Raw genomic sequence first — 22,398 nt, 5'->3', positions numbered from 1 at the left:
TTAAAACTCTTTTCTGGTCTCCTTGCTGGCCTTAGCAAGACTAACTTGGCCAGTTAGCCCTGGCCAGGCTATATTTCTGTTTTCTTTATGTTGTTTTTAAGCTGTTTTTAAGTCATTTTTAATCAATGTTTTATATTTGTTGTTAGCCGCCCTGAGCCCGGTTTCTAAACCAGGAAGGGCGGGGTATAAATATATTATTATTATTATTATTATTATTATTATTATTATTATTATTATTATTATAGAATCATAGAGTTGGAAGAGACCACAAGGGCCATCCAGTCCAACCCCCTGCCAAGCAGGAAACACCATCAAAGCATTCCTGACATATGCCTGTCAAGCCTCCGCTTAAAGACCTCCAAAGAAGGAGACTCCACCACACTCCTTGGTAGCAAATTCCACTGCCGAACAGCTCTTACTGTCAGGAAGTTCTTCCTAATGTTTAGGTGGAATCTTCTTTCTTGTAGTTTGAAACCATTGCTCCGTGTCCGCTTCTCTGGAGCAGCAGAAAACAATCGTTCTCCCTCCTCTATATGACATCCTTTTATATATTTGAACATGGCTATCATATCACCCCTTAACCTTCTCTTCTCCAGGCTAAACATACCCAGCTCCCTAAGTCGTTCCTCATAAGGCATCGTTTCCAGGCCTTTGACCATTTTGGTTGCCCTCCTCTGAACATGTTCCAGCTTGTCAGTATCCTTCTTGAACTGTGGTGCCCAGAACTGGACACAGTACTCCAGGTGAGGTCTGACCAGAGCAGAATACAGTGGTGCTATTACTTCCCTTGATCTAGACCAGGTATCCCCAAACTTCGGCCCTCCAGATGTTTAGGACTACAATTCCCATCATCCCTGACCACTGGTCCTGTTAGCTAGGGATCATGGGAGTTGTAGGCCAAAACACCTGGAGGGCCGCAGTTTGGGGATGCCTGACCTAGACGCTATACTCCTATTGATGCAGCCCAGAATTGCATTGGCTTTTTTAGCTGCTGCATCACACTGCTGACTCATGTCAAGTTTGTGGTCTACCAAGACTCCTAGATCCTTTTCACATGTACTGCTCTCAAGCCAGGTGTCTCCCATCCTGTATTTGTGCCTTTCATTTATTTTATTTTAATTTTATTTTTTGCCCAAGTGTAGTACTTTACATTTCTCCTTGTTAAAATTCACCTTGTTTGCTTTGGCCCAGTTGTCTAATCTGTTGTTGTTGTTGTTGTTGTTGTTGTTGTTGTTGTTGTTGTTGTTGTTGTTGTTGTTGTTGTTGTTGTTGTTGTTATATTCCAAGTTCCAGAAACCGTACGTTAATTGCTAAGAGCCAGACGGTCAGATCTTTTGCCTGATGACTATAAGCTTCGTTCGCCCAGGGAGCTAAAGGATAGTGTGGGTTCCCAGTGCGGGGAGGGAAAACGACAGCAGCAGAATGTTCGCAGACAGAGCAACTTCCTGCGAGGGAAGTGAAAGGCCAGGAGGAGAGCCCAGGGAATGAGGAAAGTAATAAAGGAGAAAGAGATGTCGGGGGGAATCTCACATACAGCCAAGGGGCAGAAGGGTTTGTGTCCAGGGCTGGATTAACCATTAAGCAAAATAAGCCCATGCTTAGGGCGTCAAGGGAAGGGGGAATGCACCACAGAATATGTGCATTGCCTTTTTTTAATGTTAATGGTCACCAACCGCTCAGCCGAGCGTTCATTTTCTCAGCTGAAGAAGTCTATTTAAAATCCAAACAGAGCAACTGTGCAACGAGGAGGCAGGCCGGATTCCTGATCTCTACCAAGAATACAGGTAGAAGCAGATGTGTTACATAAGATTAGTTTTGACGATCTGATCAGAGACTTTGTAATCGGGAAAAGTAGGAGAATTTCCCCCCAAATGCAGATAAAGTGGAAGTATGCAAAAATAAACATTCTTTCCCACCCTACCGTAGGCTCTGTTTCACCTCGAAAAAATAAAATTTTATTACACGGTTTATTCTGGTTTGCATTCTGAATTAGATATCCACGGGGGCACCAAAATCCTTTAAGTGCTGCTTAGGGGCCTCTAAAGGTATCAATCCGGCCCTGGCTGTGTCGTTAATGGTTGGAGGCAGAGTCACAACAGGGGAATCGAGACTCCATGCTGCGGTTCTGGGTACCCATGGCCGGTGTAGAAAATTAGAACTTGGGTTTAAAAAAATATAAATGAAATAACGCAGTCAAGTACGAGTTACAGGTAGGTAGCCGTGTTGGTCTGAGTCGAAGCAAAATAAAAAAATTCCTTCAGTAGCACCTTAAAGACCAACTAAGTTTTTATTTTGGTATGAGCTTTCGTGTGCATGCACACTTCTTCAGATACACTGGAAACAGAAGTGTCAGACCCTTATATATACAGAGGGTGGTGGGGGTGGGTGGGAATGGGTGATGGGTTGATGGGAGTGGTAAACCTGTGGATGGCTGTTAACGACTGCTGATGACTGCAATTAGTCCTGGGGGAAAAAACAAGGGCTGAGGCGCTAAAGAAAGCTTGATAATGAGATAAGAATCCGATGTCTCTATTCATCCCAGGTGGCTCCATGGTTTTAAGCTTGGTAATGAGTTCCAATTCAGCAACTTCTCTTTCCAGTCTGTTCCTGAAATTTCTCTGTAATAAAACAGCTGCTTTGAGATCTTGTGTAGAATGTCCTGGGAGATTGAAGTGTTCTCCTACTGGTTTCTCTGTCTTATGGTTCCTGATGCTTCCCCCCCCCCCCCCCCAGGACTAATTGCAGTCATCAGCAGCCGTTAACAGCCATCCACAGGTTTACCACTCCCATCAGCCCATCACCCATTCCCACCCACCCCCACCGCCCTCTGTATATATATAAGGGTCTGACACTTCTGTTTCCAGTGTATCTGAAGAAGTGTGCATGCACATGAAAGCTCATACCAAAATAAAAACTTAGTTGGTCTTTAAGGTGCTACTGAAGGAATTTTTTTATTTTGCAGTCAAGTACGGAGGGCTTTGTATGGCTGGCTATGTTTTAGGACACAGTAGGTAAGAGGGGTTTGTTTGAGAGGAAAGTGAAGAATCTCCCCAGGCAAAAGGCAGCCAAATTGCTCCCATTGCCCCCCAGGATCCCTCAGCAACTGGTGAGAACTCAGTTTCATGGAGCCAGGGGTCAAAGGGCAGGCTCTCCCCCCCCTTATTCCACTGCCTCCATCTCGCAGACCCAGCCGTAGTTGCGAGAGCAGTGGTCGTCGTTCCAGCGGCCGTCGTGGTGGAGGTGGGCACAGTCCTCTCCTCCTCCGAGCCTGTGGCCGTACCAGTTATCTGGCTGGCCTGGGGACCAGTCCCTGGAAGGCAAAGAAGAGAAACCACAGATTATGACTCTCAAACACCTCCAGGTTCAATCACGGAAAGCGAGGGCACAAAATTCCCCACTACGGTTCTTAGCGAATGGGCGCAGAGGTTGAGTTCTAGGTCCAGAGGGACAGGGGTTAGGGTTATTATTATTATTGTTATTATTATTATTATTATTATTATTATTATTATTATTAATACCCCGCCCATCTGGCTGGGTTCCCCCCACCACTCTAGGCGGCTTCCAACAATTACCAATATACATTAAAATATCACAGATTAAAAACTTCCCTAAACAGGGCTGCCTTTAGATGTTTTCTAAATGTCAGGTAGTTGTTCATCTCCCTGACCTCCGATGGAAGGGCGTTCCACAGGGCTGGTGCCACTACCGAGAAGGCCCTCTGCCTGGTTCCCTGTAACCTCACTTCTCACAGTGAGGGAACCGCCAGAAGGCCCTCGGTGCTGGATCTCAGTGTCCGGGCTGAACAATGGGGGTGGAGACACTCCTTCAGGTATACTGGACCGAGGCCGTTTAGGGCTTTAAAGGTCAACACCAACACTTTGAATTGTGTTGAATTAGGGTTAGGTTCTTACAACAAGGCTAAAGCACATCCTTTGATGACCACCTCCCCATGCCCTTGTTATAAGGGGGGGGGGAACTGCTCCTTTTTCCCTTATGGGGGATCCAAGAGCCCCTATAGAGTCCTCGTGTAGGTTGTCTATCAGTAGGAGAAAATAACAGAGGTCAACCAGAGAATATAGAAAAAGCAAAGCAGCTGCTTCCCCCAAAGGATTCTGGGAGCTGTGGCTGGTTAAGGGTGCTGAGAGCACAATTCCGAGCACAATTCAAAGTGTTGGTGTTGACCTTTAAAGTCCTAAATGGCCTCGGTCCAGTATACCTGAAGGAGTGTCTCCACCCCCATCGTTCTGCCCGGTCACTGAGGTCCAGCGCTGAAGGCACAAATACAGGATGGGAGACACCTGGCTTGAGAGCAGTACATGTGAAAAGGATCTAGGAGTCTTGGTAGACCACAAACTTGACATGAGTCAGCAGTGTGATGCAGCAGCTAAAAAAGCCAATGCAATTCTGGGCTGCATCAATAGGAGTATAGCATCTAGATCAAGGGAAGTAATAGTACCACTGTAGTCTGCTCTGGTCAGACCTCACCTGGAGTACCGTGTCCAGTTCTGGGCACCACAGTTCAAGAAGGATACTGACAAGCTGGAACGTGTCCAGAGGAGGGCAACCAAAATAGTCAAAGGCCTGGAAACGATGCCTTATGAGGAACGGCTGGGTATGTTTAGCCTGGAGAAGAGAAGGTTAAGGGGTGATATTCCAGCCATGTTCAAATATATAAAAGGGTGTCATATAGAGGAGGGAGAAAGATTGTTTTCTGCTGCTCCAGAGAAGCGGACATGGAGCAATGGATTCAAGCTACAAGAATGAAGATTCCACCTAAACATCAGGAAGAACTTCCTGACAGTAAGAGCTGTTCGGCAGTGGAATTTGCTGCCAAGGAGTGTGGTGGAGTCTCCTTCTTTGGAGGTCTTTAAGCAGAGGCTTGACAGGCATATGTCAAGAATGCTTTGATGGCGTTTCCTGCTTGGCAGGGGGTTGGACTGGATGGCCCTTGTGGTCTCTTCCAACTCTATGATTCTATGATTCTATGGTTCCCTCGCTACGTGAAGCCAAGTTACAGGGAACCAGGCAGAGGGCCTCCTCGGTAGTGGCACCCGCCCTGTGGAACACCCTCCCACCAGAGGTCAAAGAGAAAAACAATCACCAGACCTTTAGAAGGCAGCCCTGTTTAGGGAAGCTTTTAATGTTTGATGGATTTCTGTATTTTAATGTTTTGTTGGAAGCCGCCCTCAGTGGCTGCATTATTATTATTATTATTATTATTATTATTATTATTATTATTATTATTGAGAGTTGCCAGCAGACCCCCCCATTCCCCTCATAGAGCTACAATGCACAGATTAGTTTAACAGTCAATTCCTCTTCCCAGGGAATTCTGGGAATTGTGGTTCTCTGAGGGGAACAGGCATCTCCTCAGAAATCTCAGCGCTCTGAACAAGCTCCCAGAATCCTTTGGGGCAAGGGATGACCACTGAAAGTGGCATCATGGGGGGGTATAGGGGTCTTTCCTCACAACTCTCAGCGCCCTTAACAAGCCACAGCTCCCAGAATCCTCTGGGGGAAGCCAGTCTCTTTATAGTTGTGTCACAGGGCTTTGAATGTATGGTGTGAATGTGGCCATTCTAGCAGGGGCCGGCTGTTTTACGGCACCAGCCTCCAGCGTGCCCCGCATTGCATTATGGGTTGGCCGCACTGCCGCCCGCGAACTTACTCTCGGCGAACGGTGTAGGGGGTCCCGTCCACCCACTTCCAGCTCCCGGTAGCGTCACTCAAGCCGATCCACATAAACTGTGGGCGCACACGGACGGCCACAAATCGCTGGCGTGAGAAAAAAAACACAGAGTAGAAAACATTAAGAGAGGACAGCGCTAGGTTCAGTCAGCTCTGTTTCTCATTTTTTTAAATCTTAAATCCAGTTCTGGACATTTCCACATCAGTTTGCAATTAAAAACAACAACAGCAACTACAAAAATCCATCAGCATTTTAGGGCAAATTCGTCCTGCTATACACACTACTTTTTTGTATGCAATTGTGACTAACAGACACATTATTGCAACAAGAACAACAAAAATCCCTAATGTTACAGTGATGATAACCTACATTTTAATATACATTCTCATGCATATCTTACCCTAGTGAATGTATTTTTGCATATCATACTGACACTGAAAATTGCAGGATTTGTCAGCAAAAAAAATTGCAAAATTCACCAGCATATTAGATTCCACCTAATCTTTTTTGTACATTTGCGTCAGATACCCATTTTTGCAAAGCAATGTTCCACTACTACAGAATGCATTCTTTGATATGTTATTATCACTAATACAGTCAAACCTCGGTTCTCGAATGGCTTAGTTTTTGAACATTTCGTCTCCTGACGCCGAAAACCCGGAAGTAAATGCTCTGGTTTTTGAAAGTTTTTCGGAACCCGAAAGTCCGGTGCGGATTCCACTTGAGTGCAAGAAGCTCCTGCAACCAATCGGAAGCCATAGAATCATAGAGTTGGAAGAGACCACAAGGGTCATCCAGTCCAACCCCCTGCCAAGCAGGAAACACCATCAAAGCATTCTTGACATATGCCTGTCAAGCCTCTGCTTAAAGACCTCCAAAGAAGGAGACTCCACCACACTCCTTGGTAGCAAATTCCACTGCCGAACAGCTTTTACTGTCAGGAAGTTCTTCCTAATGTTTAGGTGGAATCTTCTTTCTTGAAGTTTGAATCCATTGCTCCGTGTCCGCTTCCCTGGAGCAGCAGAAAACAATCTTTCTCCCTCCTCCATATGACATCCTTTCATATATTTGAACATGGCTATGATATCACCCCTTAACCTTGCCTCGGTGGTCGAATGTTTCGGGTTATGTCTGACAACCGAGGTTTGACTGTACACGCAACTACGACACCAAACTGGTGGAAGCCAAGCTTTATGAGGAATGGTTGAGGGAATCGGGCATGGGAGATGATGGTCTCTCCTTCCTTGGAGGTTTCTAAGCAGAGGTTGGATGGCCGTCTGTTATGGATGCTTTAGCTGAGACTCCTTCATTCATAGAATCATAGAGCCGCAGAGTTGGAACAGTCCCTGCGGGTTGTCTAGCCCAATTCCTTGCAATGCTCAGTCAGTACAGTCAGCGATAGCTCAGTCGGTAGAGCATGAGACTCCTAACCTCAGGGTTGTGGGTTTGAGCCCCAGGTTGGGTAAAAGATTCCCGCATTGCATGGGGTTGGACTAGATGACCCTCAGGTTCCTTTCCAACTTTACCATTCTATGATTTTAAGGGGGCCTCCTCTGCTGATCTTAACACCCAGGAGGGTCTGCAAGAACAGAGACGGCACCTCACATTTTACCCCTCCCTACCACCTGATCGCCGAAGAATTGATGCTTTTTGAATTCTGGTGCTGGAGGAGACTCTTGAGAGTCCCATGGACTGCAAGAAGATCAAACCTATCCATTCTGAAGGAAATCAGTGCTCACTGGAAGGACAGATCCTGAAGCTGAGGCTCCAATACTTTGGCCACCTCATGAGAAGAGAAGACTCCCTGGAAAAGACCCTGATGTTGGGAAAGATGGAGGGCACAAGGAGAAGGGGACGACAGAGGACGAGATGGTTGGACAGTGTTCTCGAAGCTACGAACATGAGTCTGACCAAACTGCGGGAGGCAGTGCAAGACAGGAGTGCCTGGCGTGCTCTGGTCCATGGGGTCACGAAGAGTCGGACACGACTAAACAACCCAACCACCAAACCCACAGCTCAGGGGCAGACCTGCAAAATCCCCAGGCCGCTACCTGTTCCTCATAGGAGTTGATGATCACCAGGTGAGCATCTCGGGCTTCGCAGTCAGCCTTGGCTTCCTCCCAGGGCCTCCCGAGTCGAGACTCCCAGTAACAGCTTTTCCGAAAGACGTCCCACCCTTTGGGGCAGCAGGCCTCTGCGAGACCGAGTGACAGAAAGGAAAGCGTTAGTCAAACTCTGAGCAGTACCAATGAAACAACCGAGGTCCACCAATTTCAGTGGGACTTCTCTGACTAATGTTGGATCGAACCAGGGTTGTGCAGCGGTTAGGGTTAGGGGGTTTGTGGGTCGTGGTTAGGGGTTTCTTATCCAGCTATTTACATGTTTAGCCTACCCAGTTGTTTAGAAAAGTCATGCGAGCGTTCATCTGTTTTTAGCCTATGGTTGTTTTCAACTTTTCGAATGTTGCAATCCCTTTTCAAGAGCCTCAAATCGCTGTTGTTAATTCTTCTTAGTCACAATGTTACCGTTTCGTCTTTTTTGTAAACCGCTTTGTGTGTGGTTTTTGCAGACAAGTGGTGCCTTAATCATAGAGGAATCATAGAGTTGGAAGAGACCACAAGAGGCCATCCAGTCCAACCCCCTGCCAAGCAGGAAACACCATCAAAGCATTCCTGACAGATGGCTGTCAAGCCTCCGCTTAAAGACCTCCAAAGAAGGAGACTCCACCACACTCCTTGGCAGCAAATTCCACTGCCGAACAGCTCTTACTGTCAGGAAGTTCTTCCTAATCTTCTTTCTTGTAGCTTGAATCCATTGCTCCGTGTCCGCTTCTCTGGAGCAGCAGAAAACAACCTTTCTCCCTCTTCTATACAGCATCCTTTTATATATTTGAACATGGCTATCATATCACCCCTTAACCTTCTCTTCTCCTGGCTATGTGACTGGATGGCTCCGTGGGAGCTGACTGAAATTAAATCCTCTGGCTGGGTCGGGATGGTATAGGGTTGGGGGACCAACTCCCTTCTCTTGCGGGGGCTCAATTAGTGCCAGTGCCTTCCGTTAAGAGTTATGAATCGATGTACAGTGGACGCTCGGGGTGCAAACGTGATCTGTGCAGGAGGGGTCACGATTTCTGCGCACGCACGGGTCACGATTCGGCGCTTCTGCCAGATTGAATTGCGTATTGTCTACAGAAACTTGCACGAGTTTGCAACGAGTTTTCTGCTGTGTAGAGGGGAATGCACTCTGCTAAGTAAAGGAACTTGCTAGTGCAAGTTAGGAAGGATATGAATAAACAATATATCCTCTCCTGTCGCCCTGAACATTCCCACAGTGCCTTGAATACTCAGGTACTCTGCTTTCCAGACCCCCCCACACACACACTCCTGACCTGTTCGGTTGTTTTTGAAGTTCTGCAAGTCGCAATTCATGCCTCTAAAGCTCCTTTGCAAGGCTATCATCTGGGCCAGGAGCCGTGTCTTGGCTGGCAAAGGCGAAAAGAGAGGGGGAGAGGAGGAAGCTGTTTATGTGGAGACCGGTAAATAAAAGGAAACACACACACAAGCAGGTCCTAATTCACACTAACGTCCGGTGCAGATGAAACCACCCCCCTCTCCAATTTGGGATCACTTGGAGGGAAAAGCAATTGCCCCAGTTCTCAGTGGACTTCTTTTACCGTAAAAAAAATTGCAACCTGTTTTCTCTCCCCAACTTACCTGCTTCTGCTTCCTCCGTCAGCTTTTTCACCTTCCCCTCCAGCTGCGTGATCTTCGCCGCCGTGTCCGTCCCTGCAATGCACAAAGTGGGGTCAGGTGGCAAGGTGGTCCGAGCTGGTGTGCAGCTGTTGCCTGTCTTCTCTCGTGGCCCCCACCCCACCCCGCCAAAGCCTTCCCCATCTCCCCCATCGCCTGTCTTAGCGCTTGGGGACTGATCGATCGAGGCGCCTTCAGCATCCTTCTTCGGGAATGCTGCCGTCACCCTGAACGGGAAGTGACGGAAGAGCGAAAAGGAGGAGGGAACTGTTAATTAACATGGCAGGGGACCTTTTCTGAACTGGGATTCAGTGGGAGGGAAACATTACAGGAGGTCTTGGGCTGTGGTGTAATACTGCAAGAGCCCAGACGGCAGCCACCTCATACTGAATCAGAGACCCTAGCTCCACCTAGCTTAGTGCCGTTGACACAGACTGGCAGCAGCGATTCTCCAATACAGGAATCATGGCTCAGAGAGGCTGCAGTTGTTGGCTGCATTTTTTAATATACGATTAAAAAAAACAACGCTCAATTTTTAAAAAACCATGTCACCCAAATAACCAGGGATGCTATTCCTGGTGGCTGCTAACAGTTTTTAGTTGTTCCTTGGTTCTCAAACGCCTTGGTACTCAAACAACTTGGAACCCAAATGCTGCAAACTCGGAAGTAAGAGTTCCGGTTTGCAAACTTTTTCGGAAGCCGAACGTGCTCCATTTTGAGTGCCATGCTTCCGTTTTGAGTGTTACGCTTCCGTTTTGAGTTCCACATTTCCATTTTGAGTGCTACACTGAGGTCTGTCTGTTCTTGCTATTTATTTTGTGTTTGTGTTTTTCAGCTCTTTTTTTCTTTTGTGACTGTGTGGAACCCAGTTCAGCTACTAATTGATTGATTGATTGTGTGTGTGACTGCAGTACATTGTTTATTGCTTTCATTTTATTGATCAATGGTCTCGTTTGCTTTCATTTTATGGATCAATTAATCCGTTTTGCATTACTTTCTATGGGAAAGCGTGCCTTGGTTTTGGAACGGACTTCTGGAATGGATTAAGTTTGAGAACCAAGGTACCACTGTATAGCAATATATTGATAGAATTACAGAACTGTAGAGTTGGAAGGGACCCCAAGGGCCATTTAGTCCAACCCCCTGCAATGCATGAATCATAGCCAATACAGAGTTGTGCCTTTTAATTCTGCTTCCAGCTAACTCGCAGAGCGGGCCTCGCATCACCTGCTCGCAAGGACTCCAGTGTGGGCAAGCAATACAGAGCAAGTTTCAATTTCAGTTGAAGCCCACTATTGCCAGACCTTCCAAGTGCCCCTATTTTCCAGGGACAGTCCCTGTTCAGAGAAGTTGCCCCGGTCTCTGATTTGATCCCAGAATTCCCCGCTTTTCCTTAGGACGTCCCTATTGCCATTGGAGAAATGTTGGAGGGTATGGAGTTATGTGACCCCCCGAGCGAAGGAGATAAGTAATTAGACAACCTTTAGAAGACATCTGAAGGCAGCCCTGTAGAGGGAAGGTTTTATTTTAATGTTTAATAATATAAAGTTAGTTGGGTGGGGTATAAACATTATTATTATGATAGAATAGGACACCCCAATTTTCTTTTTTATTACAGTATTATTAAATTTATTTATTTATTTGAAAAAACAGGATTCCAAGGAATCTCCTGGACTCTCATCCTCCCCGTTGTGAGTCCTGCATTTTTTTTATAATAACCCAAATGCTTTGCTTCTTCCATTTTGTCCAGAATTCACCCTTAAACTACAAGTGATATTCCAATCCTTCTACATTGGTACCTCAGTTTAAAAACAGTCCTGTTTACAAACGATTCAGTTTACGAACTCTGCAAAACCAAAAATAGTGTCCCGGTTTGAGAACTTTACCTCAGTCTAAGAATGGAATCTGAACGGCAGCGGGAGGCCTCATTAGGGAAAGCGAGCCTCGGTTTAAGAACAGTTTCGGTTTAAGAACAGATTTCCGGGACGGATTAAGTTCGTGAACCGGGGTACCACTGTAGTGATTTTAACTGTTTACAGCAGTCTTTAACAGGCTTCCTCAACCTCGGCCCTCCAGATGTTTTGGGACTACAACTCCCATGATCCCTAGGTAGAAGGACCAGTGGTCAGGGATGCTGGGAACTGCAGCCCTTACTAGGGTTTACCGGGGAGTAGAGGAAACGTCCAGACACCCGCCGAATCCAGTCCTCAGAACGCACTATCTGAGGGTTCTGTGGAAGCCCGCATCACCGTTGCGGCGTCTCCCTTGCCTTCAAAGCGCCGGAGGTTCCCGGAGCCGGGAATCTCCTGTCCGTCCAGCTCCGCGATCAAGTGGAAGTTCTTCGGGAACTGCAGTCTCAAAACATCTGGAGGGCTGAGGTTGAGGAAGCCTGGCCTTTAAGATAAGTTATAAATTCTCCCCATTCCTTATTAAAATTTTGCTCTTCCTGATTTCTGACTCTTACGGTCATTTTAGCCATTTCAGGATATTATAGCCCATCAACGTCATCTGCCATTCTCCTCGGGACGTCCCTATTTTCATCAGAGAAATGTTGGAGGGTACGCAATACGTCCTTTACTTACCCTTCTGCTGGAGGGAGACGATCCCATCACCAATACTTTGATTCAGGCTCGTAAGCGTATCGCGCATCCCCGATAGCTGAGAGCTGCGTTTACTGCCTGCGGTGGGGTTAAGGATGTAATAACGTAGTAAGAGGAGGTCTGCTGGATCCAGCTAATAATAATAATAATAATAATAATAATAATAATAATAATAATAATAATAATTTATTATTTGTACCCTGCCCATCTGGCTGGGTTTCCCCAGCCACTCTGGGCAGCTTCCAACAAAAATTTAAAATACATTAAAATGTCACACATTAAAAATTTCCCTAAACGGGGCTGCCTTCAGATGACTTCTAAATGTCAGGTAGTTATTTATCTCTTTGACATCTGAAGGGAGGGCGTTCCACAGGGCGGGCGTCACCACCGAGAAGGCCCTCTGGCTAGTTCCCTGTAGCTTTGCTTCTCGCAGGGAGGGAACTGCCAGAAGGCCCTCAGCGCTGGACCTCAGTGTCCGGGCAGAATGATGGGGGCCCAGAAACGACGAGGAAGCTTTTCCCATTTCCATCCAAACTGCAAAGGAATATTTGATGTCACTGAAAGAGTCAAAATGGCTTTAGGACTGTTTTCCTGTACTGTTTCAGACATGTGGTTTATATATTTATTCATGTATGTGTTTGCCTGGTACATTTTAGACCTCATAACACCAGCAACCAACATTCAGAGCCTAGCCAGGGTTAGAAACTCAGATAAATAAGCTAGTTGCCAAATGACACCTTAAACCTAGGTTGTGGTCACCGCAATGGAACTTCTAGGAGCCTTTTTGTGTGTGCAATTGAATATTATTATTATTAGAATTTATATACTGCCCTATCCCCGGAGGTCTCAGGGCGGTTCACATAAAAGGATCACAGTATAAAAAATAAAAATAAAATCAATAACCCAATAATACCCTTCCCCCCCCCAAAGAGCCATATTTTAAAAGGGTATGGGATGTTGATCAGGTCAACCAAAGCCCTGGTTAAAAAGGAACGTTTTTGCCTGGCGCCTAAAGGTGTACAATGAAGGCGCCAGGCGAACTTCCCTGGGGGAAGCCACCATAGAGAAGGCCCCGTTCTCGTGTTGCCACCCTCCGGACCACGAAGGAGGGCCTCAGAAGATGATTTCAGGGTCCGGGTCGGTTCATATGGAAAGAGGTGGTCCTTTATAATTATTTTTCATTTCATTTCTATGCCACTTTGTATTTTACCAGCTCAAAATGGTTTACAACAATCTGAAACATTCCAATTCCTCTATAAATCTATTTCTCGGATTATCTTTTACTTTTTCTGAGAGGTAAGCCAGTTCTGTAAACTCTAAGATTTTATAAAACCATTCTTTTTTGCTAGGTGCAGGTAGGTAGCCGTGTTGGTCTGATGTAGTCGAAACAAAATAAAAAAATTCCTTCCAGATATACCAAAATAAAAAAACGTAGTTGGTCTTTAAGGTGCTGCTGGAAGGATTATTATTATTATTATTATTATTATTATTATTATTATTATTGCTAGGTGTTATTGCACTTTTCCAATGTGATGTTATGATAATTCTAGCAGCTGCTGAGGCATATAAAAAATAATTTGTCATTCTTTTGGGCATATCTGGGGTAGTTATACCCAAGAGATATGCTTCGGTTGTTTTATGGAATTTGATTTTAAAGATAGTTTCTATTTCTGAATGGATTTCATTCCAAAATTTTTCAATTTTGTTACACTCCCACCAGATGTGTTTTTTGTCTTATCTAACAGACCAACACAGTCTTCACACTAGAATAACTCTTGTTATATATGGCAAAGTGGAAGCATTAAAATGGTATTAAAAGCTTTTGTTATGAGGAATAGAGTCAAAATAGTTGAAGTCTATGTCTTACCTTTATTTTTTATTTTTTATTCTTCTCGTCGAGTTTAATGGAGAGATAAATAGGGAAGTTCAAGAATCAAGATTATTATAGAATTTAGCCCTAGTTGTCAAGATCAGAGGGCTAAAAAGTATGAACATATATTTTTCTTATTGCTATTGTTGTAATAAGTTATATTCGCAAAGAATGAATTTGGATGAAATGGATATATTTTGGTATGCGTACTTTAATGCAATGTAATGTAGGCGTTCGTGTGTTGGTAAGTGTTTTGTATGTTTGTCTGTAAATCTGTAGAATGATTTATATGTTGGTGGATGTTCGAATTTAAATGAATTTAATAAAAAAAACACAAATTGAAACATCAAATAAAGCAGTAAAACAAATCCAGCCCATGCAGAATTTTATAAACACAGACTCTTCATTGCACTTCTCATCCTCTGCCTGAGGCCTTTTCATTGAACACTCATCCCTTCCTTCGATATCCGCCTACCCCCTTGATCTTCGATATTCTCCCACTGCACCCCGCCCTTTTCTCATCATTATTATTTTCTTAATGTCATTTCCCCACATCATCCCTCAATCCTTGAAGCACTCACCTTTGGCGCCAAAGACAATGATTGCGATGGTGAGGATAGCGCTCACTCCCAGCAGGATCAGGACCAGGCGACGGCTGGGGCAGATTCGTTGCCTCCATGATAGTCCTGGGGAGCGTTTCTGGGAGGCTGGGGAGAAGGTCCATCGGTCAGGAATCCACACTCAACTCCAGCCTGCCTCTCCTACGTGTTTTAGATCTTCTCCAGTAATTTACCCTCTTCTATCTGTCAACGTTGCTTGACACTTCTGACACCACTTGGCTGCAACGCAGTGGTGCTTATGAGCATTCCAAGTTATCATGGAAGCAAAAACGGTCGGGATGTTTGCAGGCCAGCTTCTTTGAGGGAAGGGGAAATTGTTACTCGGGGGAAAGTGGTTTCACACAGGCCCTAAAGGAAAGGAGGAGTTTTGTAGGGAAGGCTGCGGAGTGAGCAGAATTCATAGATGGAGGGGTAGCTCAGAGGAAGGGTGACTGAAAGCAGACCCCAATTTGAGAGGAAGAGGAGGGGGAGGGACAGGGATCAGAGGCAGAAAGATTATGAGAGGGGGAAAGTGTTGGCTGAATTTGCCATACTGATTTGTTGAATTACAAATTCCTAGTACAGTTTGGTCCGAAGTAGCCCATAATTACATGGCCACAGAGCTATTCCCGTAGGCTCTTTAGGAATGCGAAGACATTACTTTGCCACAATCAGCTGGAAGTGGACTTAAAACATATTGCACATTTTATCCAGCAGCATTTTTCCACATAGCCAACAGCTCTTTGAAATGTTTCCTCCCCGATAATTACAAGGTCCCCTGTAATCTTAATTATCGGCATTCTTCTGCCTCTTTTACTGCTGACTAATCACATGACAAGTCATGACTAATTTCCCAGCGTCACTGAACAGGAAGTGCTAAAAGACAGAGCAGGTACAGTGGGGTGGAGGGAGAGGAGGAAGGGAAGGGAAGGGGAGGGGAGGGAGGGAGGGAGGAAGGAACCTTTTAACTGAAGGCACAGTAGCCCCAAGGAATCCCAATTCCAGAGAAAAAGGCTAGAGGAAAGTCAATCTAAGTTTTATGGTGTTATAATAGAGTTAGAATTGACCGTATGATATGCTTAATTCTTGGAAGGAATCAATCCTGAATTAGCCCTTGCTGTTTTGGAAAAGTGGACACAGGTCAACATAGCATTGCTACCGTAACTGTCACGATCCTGGTCCATCTCACGAGGACCCCATTAATATTATCTTGTAGCAGGTTGAACTAGGTAAAAAAAGTCAAAGAACCCCTGGACGGTTAGGTCCAGTCAAAGGCAACTATGGGGTTGCAGCACTCATCTCGCTTTCAGGCCGAGGGAGCCGGCCTTTGTCCACAGACAGCTTTCCGGGTCATGTGGCCAGCAGGAATAAACCGCTTCTGGTGCAACGGGACACCGTGACGGAAACCAGAGCACACAGAAACGCCGTTTACCTTCCCGCTGTAGTGGTACATGTTTATCTACTTGCACTTTTGGGTGTGCTTTCAAACTGCTATGTTGGCAGCAGCTGGGACAGAGCAACGGGAGCTCACCCTGTCGCGGGGATTCGAATCGCTAACCTTCCGATCAGCAATCCCAAGAGACTCAGTTCCAACTCTACAATTCTACGATTCTTTGCAAGCATGCCAGAAGGAGACTTCTTACGAGCCTTTACCTATGCGCACCCAGTTCCCCACACGTCTTTTCAAAATCCTGCCTGGGCTACACACCTTTTCGGAGCTGTATTTCGTCTTCGTCGTCCTCCACGTCCACAGCTGCAAGATCTCGGTAGTCCTGACTCATCGTGACTCTGGCTCCCGAACGAGACCAGGCGCCTGGAAAGACACGGAACACTGATGCCTGCAGGTCAGAATCCGACGAGGAGGCAGAACACGGTGCTAAAGGATGGATTAAGCTAGGCTTCTCAACCCGGTGCCCTCCAGTTCAGTTGTTTTGAATTACAACTCTCATCGGACCTTGCATGGAGGGAAGGAGCTTCTAATTGAAGGCACAGTAGCCCCCAAAAGATATAGATAGATAGATAGATAGATAGATAGATAGATACCCGTATATTCCGGCGTATAAGACGACTGGGCGTATAAGACGACCCCCAACTTTTCCAGTTAAAATATAGAGTTTGGGATATACTCGCCGTATAAGAAATACGACCCGGCGTATAAGACGACCCCCGACTTTTGAGAAGATTTTCCTGGGTTAAAAAGTAGTCTTATACGCAGGAATATACAGTAGATAGATAGATAGATGATAGATACAGCCGCGCTAAAGCGATGATTGCTCAGAGATTGGGGGATATCGCCAGACAGGAGGACATAGCCCGCATGAAATCTGGGATGTTTTTAGGGGAGCAGGTGTATCGGTCTGCACCAGCCCGTTACCTGGCGGATATCCACTACGTGTAATACCGCAGACTAATTATTGCGGCTAGACTGAATGTCCTTGATTTGGCGGTTTTGAGGGGAAGATTTGGAGGAGTCCCATACGGTCAGAGAATGTGCCATTGTGCCTTGGGTGAGGTCGAAACCACAGAACACATTCTACTGAGTTGTCCCTTTTATAATGATTTAAGGCAATATCTTATAGACCCGTATTTATCTCAGTTTAGTTCCCGACCAAGAGAATGGCAGGCAGCATATTTGCTCAACAAGCCCACTGGGAAAATAACCTTCTCAGTGGCTAAATTCCTCTTCCTGGCACTCAAGTGTCGGAAACGTATAATCGAATGTTTTGATGTGGGTTATCTGTAGGAGGTTTAGTAGCGCGGTCATACCCCATTTATGTATCCCTCTGATGCCTTCAGTTTTATATTTTTATATTTTTATGTATCCCTCTGATGCCTTCAGTTTTATATGTTTATCTTTGTATTGAGAAATGTTTTTTGTTTCTGCCTATCGGTCGAATAAAGTATATTGAGATTGAGATAGATGGATGGATAGATAGATAGATAGATAGATAGATAGATAGATAGATAGATACCGTGTTTCTCCTAAAATAAGACGTGCCTCTAAAATAAGCCATGGCACGATCTTTTGAAGGCCAAAAAATGTAAGACATCCCCCCAAAATAAGACGTGTTGGGGGAGCCAGCGGGACGACCCAGAGCGAGCCGACAAACGCAGCAGCGCGCGCCGCGCCGAGCCCCAGCACAGCGGGAGCCCCAGCACAGCGACGCGCGGAGCTCCGGCTGAACGGGCCCCAGGATCCGGCAGCGGGTGGCGCGCGAAGCCGCAGGAGCCGGCAGGAGCCGGCAGCAGCCCCAGCTGCGCCGCGCTGCACTGCGTGAAGCCCAGGGACCCAGCAGCGGGTCCTGGGGCTTCGCGCGGCACGGCTGAGGCTGCTGGCTCCTGCCGGGTCCTGCGGCTTCGCGCGCCGCCCGCTGCTGGGTCCCTGGGCTTCATGCGGTGCGGCGCGGCGCGCGAAGCCACAGGACTCGGCAGGAGCCGGCAGCAGTCCCAGCCGCGCCGCGTGAAGCCCAGGGACCCGGCAGCGGGCTCAGCGGGCGGCGCACGAAGCCGCAGCACCTGGCAGGAGCCGGCAGCAGCCCCAGCCACGCCACGCCGCACCGCGTGAAGCCCAGGGACCCGGCAGCAGGCGGCGCGCGAAGCCGCAGGAACCAGCAGCAGCAGCCTCAGCCGCGCCGCACGAAGCCCCAGGACCAGGCAGCGGGCTCAACGGGCGGCGCGCGAAGCCACAGGAGCCGGCAGCAGCCAGCAGCAGCCTCAGCCGCGCCGCGCTGCGTAAAGCCCCAGGACCCAGCAGCGGACGGCGCACGAAGCTGCAGGAGCCGGCAGGAGCCGGCAGGAGCCACAGCCGTGCCGCATGAAGCCCTGGGACCCAGCAGCAGGCTCAGCGGGCGGCGCAAGAAAGCCCCGTACCATACTTAACAATAAGACATCCCCCGAAAATAAGCCGTGATGTATTTTTTTAGAGGAAAAATAAATATAAGACGTGTCTTATTTTAGGAGAAACACGGTAGATAGATAGATAGATAGATAGATGATAGATGATAGATAGATAGATAGATAGATAGATAGATAGATAGATAGATAGATTTCAATCACACTTTCTCAGTCCACACTGCACAAAACACTTAGAGGTACCAGGCTGGCAAAACCTGAATTAAAATTAAACACATGGGCAGGCCAGACCAGGGCCATCCCAAGAAATTTAGGTTTTGCCTGGGGCAGACCATTCCCAAGGCGCCCCAGCTTTCTACTCCATTCCCACCAGCTCCTGCACAATGACAACAAGATTGGCTCTGGAGGTCTTAAGAACCTAAGCAGAGCCTGGCTGCAGGATCAGGCCCATGAGCCATCTCATCCAGCGTCCTGTTCCAACAGCGGCTGCCCAGATGGCTATTGTGGGAAACACACCAGCAGGACCTGAGTGCGAGAGTCGCTCTTCCCCCTCCTCCTCCTGTGCTTCCTAGCAACTGAATCATAGAATTGGAAGCAACCCCCGAGGGTCATCTAGTCCAACCCCCTGCAAGGCAGGAATCCCAGCTGTGGACATGCAGAAGCAGCCGTTAACCCGCGAAAGGTCATTTGTTTCTGTTTATCATACGCCGGCCGAATCCGGCATCATGGCTCCCCTTCTGGAATGCAATGGAGAGCCAATCGGGTGGACAAACCAAGCCCCAAAGTTTGAAAACGTGGGCAGCGTTGAGATAAATTCAACAGCGCAAACAAGTTTTGTTGGATGATATAATGGAATACTGAATGGTATAGCTTTTGGTAAAATATGCAGAGATTTATGATATGCAAAATGAACCATGGAAGGAGAAGAAGGGAGGTCATTGATATTTTAGGGATGTTTAAATGATGGTTTCCCAGTAGTGATGTATGGAAGTGAGAGCTGGACCATCAAGAAGGCTGATCGCCGAAGAATGGATGCTTTTGAATTATGGTGCTGGAGGAGACTCTTGAGAGTCCCATGGACTGCAAGAAGATCAAACCTCTCCATTCTGAAGGAAATCAGCCCTGAGTGCTCACTGGAAGGACAGATCGTGAAGCTGAGGCTCCAATACTTTGGCCACCTCATGAGAAGAGAAGACTCCCTGGAAAAGACCCTGATGTTGGGAAAGATGGAGGGCACTAGGAGAAGGGGACGACAGAGGACAGCTCTCACTTCCATACATCACTACTGGGAAAACCATAGGCAAGGTGATGTCTCTGCTTTTTAAGATGCTGTCTAGGTTTGTCATTGCTTTTCTCCCAAGAAGCAGGCGTCTTTTAATTTCGTGACTGCTGTCACCATCTGCAGTGATCAAGGAGCCCAAGAAAGTAAAATCTCTCACTGCCTCCATTTCTTCCCCTTCTATTTGCCAGGAGGTGATGGGACCAGTGGCGATGATCTTGGTTTTTTTGATGTTGAGCTTCAGACCATATTTTGCGCTCTCCTCTTTCACCCTCATTAAAAGGTTCTTCAATTCCTCCTCACTTTCTGCCATAAAGGTTGTGTCATCTGCATATCTTTGGTTGTTGATATTTCTTCCGGCAATCTTAATTCCGGCAATCTTAATTCATATAAAGTCCAATAAAAAAAGAAACCCCAGACATCTGCAGAGGGTGGCTTGCAAAAAAAAAAAAAAACACTCATTGGATACAATGACAGCCCTCCTAGGGCCCCTCGCTTCTAAAGTTCTACATAGATCTACAGAGGTCTACATAGATGCAAGCCCAGTGCCGGATTTACGTGTAAGCTAAACAAGCGTATAAGCTTGTTTACGTATAAGCTAAACATGAGTCAACAGTGTGATGCAGCAGCTAAAAAAGCCAATGCAATTCTGGGCTGCATCAATAGGAGTATAGCGTCTAGATCAAGGGAAGTAATAGTACCACTGTATTCTGCTCTGGTCAGACCTCACCTGGAGTACTGTGTCCAGTTCTGGGCACCACAGTTCAAGAAGGATACTGACAAGCTGGAATGTGTCCAGAAGAGGGCAACCAAAATGGTCAAAGGCCTGGAAACGATGCCTTAAGGGGAACGGCTTAGGGAGCTGGGTATGTTTAGCCTGGAGAAGAGAAGGTTAAGGGGTGATATGATAGCCATGTTCAAATATATAAAAGGATGTCATATAGAGGAGGGAGAAAGGTTGTTTTCTGCTGCTCCAGAGAAGCGAACACGGAGCAATGGATTCAAACTACAAGAAAGAAGATTCCACCTAAACATTAGGAAGAACTTCCTGACAGTAAGAGCTGTTCGGCAGTGGAATTTTCTACCAAGGAGTGTGGTGGAGTCTCCTTCTTTGGAGGTCTTTAAGCAGAGGCTTGACAGGCATATATATGTCAAGAATGCTTTGATGGTGTTTCCTGCTTGGCAGGGGGTTGGACTGGATTGCCCTTGTGGTCTCTTCCAACTCCATGATTCTATGATTCTAAGCCATAGTTTAGGGCCCCACTCTTTTGGGGGCCCCAAAAAAATTAAAGGGGAAAAAACTGGATGTACATTTCCAAAATATAAGATTAAAAACGGTAAAATAAAACCTACAGACGGCAATAGTGCTTTGTGCTTTGTAGGCTCCTATGAATTGTAAGTAATAGCAGACCTGCTAGCCTGCTCCCTAAAATATCCCGGGTTTGCTCCTTTCTATATATAGGGTGCCTACATTCTGCATGTGCAAATGGCTTGAGATACCTCTTAGGTCCACAAATGACCATATAACATATATTCAACACAAAAAACGTGCGGAAAGGGAGAATTGTAGCCTAAGATTTATGTCTACATAGATAACAAACCTACATAAGGGAGTCGACCTTGGTAAACAGGCACAGCCGGACTCAGGGCCTGACGCCCATAAGTTTTCTACTTCAGAAATTCACTCGCCCCCCAAATGCCCTTCTCCTCAGGTGTCTTAGCAGACCTCTCTCCCCCCCCCGACCCCCGACCCCCAGTGCCTCTGTCGGATTCCCTAAGAGGGAGGGTGGGACACCCGGAACCAGTGGATTCGAGTCCCGAGAAAGGAGAGCCCGACAAAACTTCAGGTAGAGCTTTCTGACGGCAAGAGCCGTTCAGCAGCGGAACGGACTCCCTCTGGAGGCGGGTTGAGCTGGATGACCCCTGGGGTCCCCTTCTGACCCCACAGTTGGTTCTCCGACCTCGGAAGGTGGCTGGCTCCCCTCCAGCAGAGGCTCAGGCGCCTCTCTGTCAAGGACTCTCCAGCTGCAATTCCTGCGTTGTGGGGGGGGGTTGGACTAGATGGCCCCTGGGTGTCCCTCCCAACTCTACCATTCTAGGATTCCAGGACTTCAAAATGCAGCGAGAAGCCCTGAAACCCTGTCCCCAAAATGGCACCTTTGTCCTTTCACCACGAAAGCGCCACCCACCCAAGTTCCAATTCCTGGGTGGGTGACACACCGGGCAGCCTTTTCCCCACCAAGCAGCCCCCAACCCAAACTGGGATTAGGAGTTCCCCCAGTCCTACCTTTACCTTTTTCCTCGTCTCCCACGGGTGGGGGGGGGAGGGTGTCCAGGGCCTCCTGATGTCTCCCAGTTTGGCCTGGCGCTCGCCGGTGATCTTTGCCCTGTCAATATACACCGCCTTCTGCAGGGAACGGTCACATTTAGAGCTTTCCAAAATCACAAAGCAGTGCCAGCGGCATCACGGGACAAGGACGGGGGCACCCAATTTCCGGGGTTTGCCCCCCCCCCCCCGATAGCCAAGTTTACCCTCAAGCTTCCTTTTAAAAGTGGAAGTTTAGCCAACCGAGGAGAACCAGGGAAAGAACAAAACGTACCGAGTTAAATCAATTCCCCACCCCCCTAAAATGAGGAAATGTTTAAATATAGATAATAATTTTTTTTTTGGAATAGGTTTTATTAAAGTTTTTTTGGGAGGGGGGAATGCAAAGGTTAGCATCAAATATCCAATATCTTTTTATCAAAGATTTTTTT

General features: G+C 46.9%; 1 protein-coding gene across 2 annotated transcripts; it reads right to left on the bottom strand.

The window, feature by feature from the left end:
- Positions 1–1,928: 1,928 nt before the first annotated feature.
- Positions 1,929–22,048, bottom strand: LOC118095870 (asialoglycoprotein receptor 1). 2 transcript variants are annotated; one of them, XM_035137175.3, is made up of 9 exons: positions 21,935–22,048; positions 16,219–16,323; positions 14,493–14,618; positions 12,024–12,119; positions 9,406–9,477; positions 9,081–9,173; positions 7,741–7,883; positions 5,669–5,775; positions 1,929–3,310 (listed from the first exon to the last, which is right to left on the bottom strand). In XM_035137175.3, the coding sequence occupies exons 2-9, from the start codon at positions 16,289–16,291 to the stop codon at positions 3,160–3,162; spliced, it is 861 nt and encodes a 286-aa protein (XP_034993066.2). In that variant the 5' UTR covers positions 16,292–16,323; positions 21,935–22,048; the 3' UTR covers positions 1,929–3,159. The 2 variants fall into 2 exon arrangements, with proteins under 2 accessions (XP_034993066.2, XP_034993065.2); XM_035137174.3 differs by having other exon boundaries at positions 21,929–22,040.
- Between the last annotated feature and the right edge of the window lie 350 nt (positions 22,049–22,398).

The sequence above is a fragment of the Zootoca vivipara genome, chromosome 12, assembly GCF_965207765.1.
Source record: "Zootoca vivipara chromosome 12, rZooViv2.hap1.1, whole genome shotgun sequence".
Lineage (NCBI taxonomy): Eukaryota > Metazoa > Chordata > Lepidosauria > Squamata > Lacertidae > Zootoca > Zootoca vivipara.
The sequence above is the reverse complement of the archived record's forward strand: the minus strand, read 5'-3'. Positions and strand labels throughout refer to the sequence as shown.

Excerpts from the sequence above, each read along its gene's own strand:
- LOC118095870 (XM_035137175.3), bottom strand. The coding sequence starts at position 16,291 with ATGAGTCAGGACTACCGAGATCTTGCAGCTGTGGACGTGGAGGACGAC. Across the intron at positions 9,174-9,405 it reads GACGGAGGAAGCAGAAGCAG|CCAAGACACGGCTCCTGGCC; the intron begins GTAAGTTGGGGA and ends CGCCTTTGCCAG. Across the intron at positions 7,884-9,080 it reads CTTCAAAAACAACCGAACAG|AGGCCTGCTGCCCCAAAGGG; the intron begins GTCAGGAGTGTG and ends TCGGTCTCGCAG.